Below are 8,292 nucleotides of genomic sequence, written 5' to 3'. Positions count from 1 at the left end.
ACAACATCTTTCTTTTTGGCTCTATCATGGGCCACGATTTTCTTAACGCTGAGATTTCTAATATCGTAAAACTTGTCACCAGAAGTTTTACTGTGGATTCGTAATGGGTAAGAACGACTTTGAATTTGCTTCGGCGCTTGAAGCTGACCTTCATAATAGTTTTGAACTAGAAATTTTTACGTTAACGCCGAGTAGAAAAAAAATAAAATTTTTAAAGAGCCGCAATGATACCTATTAGTTGTTTACCATGAAAAGAAGTCGTTCAGAAATTTTACATTTTCGTTTTCTATAATTTCGACTATTCAAAGAGTTTTAGCTTGTTTACAAAGAGTGTTTGGAAGAAAATTAATTAAAGAATATTAGGACCGTTAACCTGCTCTCAAAGTATGACACTTAAATTTCAAAAGCCAGTATAAATATGTATGTAAGTGAATGCAAGCGCAAGTTTGAAATATAAAAAATGGAAAAAACATAGCATATAATGATCCGTCTTATAATTACAATAAGCGTAATAACAACTTATGTGTGGACTAATTTAATTTAGGTAAAACAAAATTCAGTAAATTCTTGCTAAATAGAATCACTTATGGATATACATTCAAACATTAAATTTCTATTGACAGAATCAGAGCAACAGATAACATGTAAGACGGTGCTAATTAGACATTCGGAACTTTGCAAAAACCAGTCTGCTTTGTCTTAAACGCAAAAGTGCATTTTCATCTTTGTCGCAAGTTTCAGAATTCACTTAAACATATATACGAAACAGCATGCTTGGCGTGAGCTTTGTGTTGCACATGGGGCATTTGCGTGTCAACCGTAAAGCTTGGCGTATGCAATTAGCACAGAATACATGGCCGCATTTGGTAGAGGTAGGTTGATTATTAATGCTGCTTTCCATGCATACTGCACACATTAGTGGTGCACGACCGCTGTTATTGTTGTTGTTATTGTTGTTGCTGCTGGTGCTGTTGTTGGTCGTTACAGTGGCGACGGAAACGTTAGAAGGCGCACCAGGCGCTCTATTTGCACGATTCTTATTTTGGTTGTTGGTCCGATTCTTAACGTTGCCAATACTTGCTCTTGAAGTTGCTGTTGAAACGGAATTACGCGATGAACTGGCAACATTTGGCCTTTCCCTAGACATATACGAGGATAATGAGCGTCGCCATGAAGGTCTATCGTCGTTTGTTGGTTGTGCAATCGGAATTTCGGCTGTTCCGCCACCATTTATAGTACCAATTACATTCACATCGGAATTTGGAAACATCCTATCATTAAAGTTGGTTCTACAATGAAAGATCTTTCGAACGATTGTAGGCGTGCAAAGATCAACGATTTCATCTTCACTTGGCGTTACAATGATTACATCGTCACTCATATTTAATTGATTCGGAGGTCTTATTGAGGCAGGCATATTCATTGAATCACTAAGATCAACCAAAACTACGTCTGGAGTTGGAGAGCTATTCTGATTTAGAATTTGTTCGGAAACACGCTGGGGTGTATTACCTGCTGAAATATATACAATGAAAGCTTAGACCTTTTGAATTTATATATGTATGAATGTTTTATTGTTTTAGCTTACGAGATCTATTGACAGCTCCACGGGCTGGGCTGTTTGGTGAAGTTGAATCTAACGGCCCCTCGATCAGTTGCTCTGGTTCCTGTGCTACTGAGCGTAAATTATGCTCCAACATTTCACAAAAACGATCAACTAGAAAGTAAAACAGATAATGATAAGACGTATATAATTGTAATAATATTGGCTAAATATTTGATTATTTAAATTGATTTGTAAGCTTTACTTCTGTTGATTTCTCTGTCAATTTCCCTGGTTGATGGTGTTGAAAGGGGTACTCTGTTTTGTGGGCACAGGCGTGGTGTCTTTGGAGACTTGGGCGAATTAGGACTTGAATTTGAGCCGCCAAGTTGGCCACTGCTGTCGCTGTTGTTGTGTGATCTGCGCCCAAGTAATGGCGCCGCCGTTACTGCTGTAGGTCGTCGTGGCGTTTCTAATATTTCGTAAACGGATGCTATCAGTGAACTTGTGTCAGCTATCAAATCATCCAAATAGCCGTTCTAAATAGCAGAAATAAATGGAACCGTTATGGTATGTACTTCAAATATATAATGCGCGCGCTCCAACTTACCTCAGGCGAACGGCTGGAGTCCCGTTTAATATCCGACATACCTTCGCCTTTACTTTGGATTTACTTCCTTTGGAACTACTCTAGAATTTCAAAAGTCTAGCGAAGAAAATAGGTATAAACGCACAGAATTATCCAAATTCAACAACGCAGGAACAGAAATTTTGCATATACATATGGATCATGAAAGCAACTGAAATATTTGACAAATAGTGATGTGCTGAATTGGCGGTACCCAACACTCGGTACCCAAAACTTCAAATGATTTCGGTAATAAACCCATGAACGAAAGACACAAGATCACGTAAGAACAAGAGAGTGAAAAAAGTCGAGTTTTTTTAGCGGGTTCTACGCCATGTTGTTTCACAGGAAAACGAGCGAAAAGTAAACAAAGCAAAGAAAACAACGAAAACCAAAATTAGCCAAAATTATTGTCAGCCACTTTAAACGCACAATTAAGGTAAAATGATGCAACAAAATGCTTTAAAATGTGTTGTCATGTTGAATTAACTCTTCTTTACTTGAATAAAAGTGTAAAATAGTGGTGCTCGTGATGTAAACAAACGCTCAGCTGACGAACCCGCTTTCGCAAACTTTTTTCTCAAAACCAGTTACAAATACAACGTCGCGTTCTTACGTGATCTTGTATTTTTGGTTCATGTAATAAACCATGATAAAAATATAGCAAGGTAGAACCGTTCTCTCAATTTGTCAGCCATGATTTTTTTTGAAGTTTGCCAACATTTTAAAATCATATAAAAGTGAAAAGATGACTTTGGTTTTTTAATATATGTGTTACTTAAATTTATTTATATTTTACTTCTATGTATGCACATACATACACATATAGTAATTTGGCCTCACTCATCAAAAATTCAATAACTCACGTGACTTGGCTGCACTTCTCGCACACTGCAAGCAACAACACAAAGTGAAGTTGTTGTTTTTGTTACCAATGCGATGCTCGCAAACCACGCTACAAATGAGGAGCATGCTCGCTGAAAATCAAAATTTTTTGATTTTTTGCGAGCATGCTCGTGAACCGCCATACACACGACGAGCATTCACCGCAAGCCGAGCCTGTACGCGCACATGTTCGTCGTGTGTAGCCACTGTTACACTTCCCAATAACGATTCGCTGGCGTCGCTTTGATACCATGATTCAATAATAAAAGGTTTGCTCAAAAAGCAGTTTTCTCGCTCCCTCTCGACAAAATCGGCTCCCTTAGCAAAGCACTGTGTGTGGGTTCGTGTGTGTGTGCAAAGCTTTTGTAAGGCAGCTAAGGGTCTGATTATGCATACTTCGCATAACTTCGCACAACCATTTGTACCAGTGCACTAAAAGTGTAACTTAAGTAAATGTGAAGCAAAATCACAAAGTTTTTAAAAAGTGCTGCTAATTTCTGGGTAATGGAATACACACAAAATGCATACAAAGTACATACGTAATTACAATTTGAAGCTTATGCGAAGTTGGGCGAAGTTATGCGAAGTATGCATAATCAGACCATAAGGGAGTGTCAAAAGTCTAATGTCAATAATGAGCAAACCTTTAATTATTGAATCATGCTTTGATACAAGCGCGAGTAATAGCCCGAACACAATGAAAACGACGAGCTACAGACCACAGCTGTGAAATTATTTTAGCACGTACTCTTATGTAGATAATTATTTAAGCGACGAACGGGCTACGCGACGGCTGTAGTTGTGCCTAGATCTATTTTTCCGGGGACAGATAAGGTTCTTCCTCTTCTTTTATGTCAAGCTCATACAAATCCATAATGTCGCTGCCACTTTCAAAAAAAATCATGGCGTTATCGACAAGGCGTTTAGATAATGAAGATCACAAATTGGAAGCTGTGGCCCGTAGCTCATCGTGTTCAATGTGTTCGGAACTTAACGCCCGTGCTTGCTACAATGAAAGCTTAGCAGCGAATACTTTTGGTAACTAAATTAACATACCAGCGGCAGATAAATCAAAATTTATTATCAACAGTTGCATTACAAACAATATTTCTTGCCCGCATTTGATAAAGAAGGAAAATTAAGTCAGAGTTGAAAAGTTGAGAGTTGGCCATCTTTGCGCGTTGTGTTGGTGTTGACGTTGCCCAACTTTGGTTATGTCAAGACCTTCATATAAATGCATGTATTGATAGGGCCCTGTCACACGGTCAGTATTTATTGACGTGATCCAAGTATCGCGATATTTATTGACGGTGTAGCATGCAATATTGATGGATCGTGATCCATATCGCAAAACTTCTAATAATTTTGAAATCTGGATCGCGGATCGCAATACCGTCAATAAATATTGAACGTGTAGCACTTTCAAAACGCGATCCATACATTTCGTCAGTACATCTTTTACTCTCATAATGCGAACATCGCCTTTTCCTTCGCTCTCGCGGCTTAAAATCTTTCAAAACAAATTTGAATTAACATTGGAAATTTTAAAATAATTGTGGAATGCATTCTCTGTAAATTATAGTTACGTACAAAATAAAAATAATTTCTTGCGTCATAATAAGCTTTCAGCTCAAAAATTATGCAAATACTGATAAATATTGAACATGTAGCATTCGTGCGCGATCCAAATATCGTGTGACAGAGCCCACAGTCAGCTGTCGAAGCGACGCCAAACTAGGAATTTAAAAAAACATCGATGTATCGAGCAACATCGATAGTCATGGCTTCAAACATCGATGTTCGTCGACGCGACATCGATATTTTCGATGCATCGATGCTTTTCGGCATCCCTAGAAACAACCCTGCGTTCAAAAGTGGTGAATAATTGGCTGCTGCTGTTTTTCTGTGAAAATAGTTATTTATTAAAATATTTATAGAGAACAATAAAACCTATCAGAGCAACCTAAAATAAAAATAAAAATAGTGCATCGCTAAAAACTCCCAACTAGTGTAAGTTTCTTTTTTCCTATTCAACCGCTTAGCTTATCATTCATTTATTGAAGTTGCTGCATGAAATGGTGGAACGATTTTTTTTTTTATTAGTGTTCGAATATGTTATTTGTTGCGCTTGTAGATCAGCTATAATCCGATGCACTTGCAATTCAGTTGATAAAGCTTAAACCATCTCACCTTTCATATTTTGTTTGAAAGCTTAATGAAAATAAAGTTTTGAAAGATATTGGGTTATGAAAGGACCTTGATTGGATGCCATATGTTTCCTGGTCAAAAATATAATTATACCAAAGGGACTTCCGCAACAGTTATAGAATAGTGATGATCACCCTTTCTTGTTTCGGCAGTCTTTGTATTGCATTAAATATTTATTTGAATTTCTTCATTTCTTTGCAGGAAAGCTAACTACCCCTAATTACAGGTGGATTACAAAATTGGTTGAAGCCTTCAACTTGAATGTTTGTATGTTCATGCATTATTCCATTTTTTCGATACATCTATACAAATTCTCTTCTATTCCCAGATTTACATCGATAAAATCTAAAGAAAGATATTCGTCGTAAGTACCCAAACGCTGATATTTAATACATTTGTGAAATATGTACATATGTAGGTATTTCTTAACTGAACTCTTTAAAACGGTTCTGGGCTCTTGATATCCAACCGACTAAAAAGAGCACAGTTCAAACTTTGTAAAAAAACACACAGGGCCCCTAGAAACGTCTACAGACTCCTCGAGAACCATTGGAAAATGGTCTAAAATTTGCAATTTGACATTTGAAATATAAACTTGTTAAACAGTGTTTTTGTGTAGAATACCTTTCGGATTTGGCGGCCTTCGGCGGCGCTTAGAAAAAATTACCCTCATCAGTCCAACGCCGGCTACGCTGACCACAGTATTTTAGCCCAGAAATTCTTTTTGTGTAGGCGACCTTTGGCCGCGCTTAGGGATTATAACTCTTACTGCGTATAATTCTCATTTCTGTGTTGTCAAAGGTGTACAACATTTCGACTGCTGAGTGGACCTATCGACCTATCTCGGGAGCCAGTTCGAAAACGCCCTATATAAAAAACTTTTCAAGAACGCCCTATTTCATAATTTTATTGAAAAACATTATCTCAGAATTTGATTGAAGAACAACCTTTCTCAGAATTCGGTTCAAAAATGCCCTGTCTCACTTCAAAATGTATTGAAAACGTGCTGATATAGGGCGTTTTTGAATCGGCAGCTGAGATAGGGCGTTTTTGAACCGAATTCTGAGATAGGGTGTTCTTCAATCAAACTCCGAAGTACGACGTTTTTGAAAAGTTTTTTTAAGATTGGACGTTTTCGAATTGGCTGCCGAGATAGGTCGATCTTGCACTTAACAGTCGATTTCTTGTGCATATAATTCCGGCTGGGGCATCCATTAGTATTTTGCGTAGAACTCACTCCGAAATTCACAAAAAAGTGTATATTTCAGACCGAATATATTAATAAATTAGGCACTGAAAATTACAAAATAAGGCTTAAAAATAAAGTTTAGAAGTTTCAAGTTCACTGGGATTTGAACCAGCGATTCCATCTTAAAAATCCATAAATACTTGTAATTAATAAGCAGCTTGAATTTTAACAAATAATCTTTTGAAAAAGTAGATATTTATCATGAATATTTATAACTTATTGATCAAATTACATTTTCATATGAAGCTCATTATTCCAGTTTAATCTACTAAAAATAAAACAACAGAAACAAGAAAATAATTATTTCATACAAAGTATTTAGCATAAAGATAAAATATGATTAATAACTAATTCAACATACTATTTAAAAGTAGTTGAAACTAAATTTAGTTGAAGTTTTCGATAGCGATAGCGAAAGAGCTTGAGGGCGAATTAAATTCGTTTAGCATAATTATTTCTGACAAAGTCCAAAGAAAAAATATCATGATTTCTAAGGCTCCTTGGTGGGATATTAAATGTAATCCATAAGCATACATATAATAGAAACGCTGTAAAAGTGTAAAATTCAATTTTAAATGTCTGTTTAATGTACAATGTACTATGCTTCAATGCAGTTTTAAAACGAACCAAGAGTTTTTTATTTATACTATTACTAGCAAATACCTGGCATGTTTCGCGACGCCTGATAAGAACTTTTGCGTTGACCAATACAAAAATAGTGTTATGCAAAAAGTTTCGTAATGTAAACATTAGCCGTCATCGCTTCGACAACGGTTAGCGAGTGGTAAAACGAATGAACTCAATGAGGTACAACCAAACTCGCCATCGTCCATTCTTGCTAGCTAACTTTGTTGTAGCATTCACTTGCCAAATTTTTCGTTAAGCGACCGGAACTCCAATATAGCGAGCAGAGAAGTGGCGAATCAATGACGGCTATTATTAGCTTAGGTTGAAAGGACTGACGGACAGAACCTTCCTAACTCATCGGCCAAGAATAATAGCGCTGGTATAACATATGATATATGTATTAATCTCCTTTGGTGCTACAAGCTCTTATTTCCTCCTGAGATATCTGCAAGGTTTGCCAAGAGTGCGTGATCTTCTTTTAAAAGCGACAGCAATGCGATTACTTTTTCGATGTTCGCATTATGAGAGTACAAGGTGTACTGACAAAATATATGGATCGCGTTTTGAAAATGCCAAACGTTCAATATTTATTGACGGTATTGCGATCCGCGATCCAGATTTCAAAATTTTTAGAAATTTTGCGATATGGATCACGATCCATCAATATTGCATGCTACACCGTCAATAAATATCGCGATACTTGGATCACGTCAATAAATACTGACCGTGTGACAGGGCCCAAAGTGAGCCACAGTGATGTTGTTGTAGGCCAACTGAATGTCATTCGATTTTTGTCCGTGAACACATTTTGCGTGTTGTTCTTCCAAGAATTCTGTGTTTGTTGTAAGTGAGCCAAAGTAAGCCACAATGATGTTTTTGTGAGTCAACTGAGCCAATTGATCTACTAGATGAGCACCCCTGTACTAAATCCACGGATTAGTTTACACAAAGAGAAGAAGATACTGAAGACCACCCAGATTGGGAAGTGTCTATATCGTTATAGATGAAAGGTCCAACTACGGTTTCAAAACACCATGTTAATGCCGCACAAACTGATATTTTTATGCAGAAAAATATGTTAAAATGGGGAAATTACTAAAAAAAGATTTTTCACAAATAATACTTCAAGGATTCACCGAAAAATGCATACAA

General features: G+C 36.8%; 1 protein-coding gene and 1 long non-coding RNA gene across 3 annotated transcripts; one reads left to right on the top strand and one right to left on the bottom strand.

Annotated features, from left to right (window-relative positions):
- Positions 1-206: 206 nt before the first annotated feature.
- LOC118752059 (hybrid signal transduction histidine kinase A-like) lies at positions 207-2,400 on the bottom strand. 2 transcript variants are annotated; one of them, XM_036486910.1, is made up of 4 exons: positions 2,154-2,400; positions 1,809-2,082; positions 1,589-1,717; positions 207-1,512 (listed from the first exon to the last, which is right to left on the bottom strand). In XM_036486910.1, the coding sequence occupies exons 1-4, from the start codon at positions 2,190-2,192 to the stop codon at positions 749-751; spliced, it is 1,206 nt and encodes a 401-aa protein (XP_036342803.1). In that variant the 5' UTR covers positions 2,193-2,400; the 3' UTR covers positions 207-748. The 2 variants fall into 2 exon arrangements, with proteins under 2 accessions (XP_036342803.1, XP_036342802.1); XM_036486909.1 differs by having other exon boundaries at positions 207-1,515; positions 2,154-2,398.
- Positions 2,401-4,775: 2,375 nt separating this feature from the next.
- LOC118752060 lies at positions 4,776-5,679 on the top strand. The gene is made up of 3 exons (XR_004994624.1): positions 4,776-5,066; positions 5,466-5,531; positions 5,593-5,679. It is a non-coding gene; the product is annotated as an uncharacterized LOC118752060 (long non-coding RNA).
- The last annotated feature ends 2,613 nt before the right edge of the window (positions 5,680-8,292 follow it).

This window comes from Rhagoletis pomonella, unplaced genomic scaffold (genome assembly GCF_013731165.1).
Source record: "Rhagoletis pomonella isolate Grant_MI unplaced genomic scaffold, Rhpom_1.0 Rhpom_scaffold_01194, whole genome shotgun sequence".
Lineage (NCBI taxonomy): Eukaryota > Metazoa > Arthropoda > Insecta > Diptera > Tephritidae > Rhagoletis > Rhagoletis pomonella.
The sequence above is the reverse complement of the archived record's forward strand: the minus strand, read 5'-3'. Positions and strand labels throughout refer to the sequence as shown.

Coding starts and splice junctions, on each gene's coding strand:
- LOC118752059 (XM_036486909.1), bottom strand. CDS start 2,192: ATGTCGGATATTAAACGGGACTCCAGCCGTTCGCCTGAG. Junction 1,718..1,808: donor TGACAGAGAAATCAACAGAA/GTAAAGCTTACA, acceptor TTTACTTTCTAG/TTGATCGTTTTTGTGAAATG. Junction 1,516..1,588: donor TGGAGCTGTCAATAGATCTC/GTAAGCTAAAAC, acceptor TATATATTTCAG/CAGGTAATACACCCCAGCGT.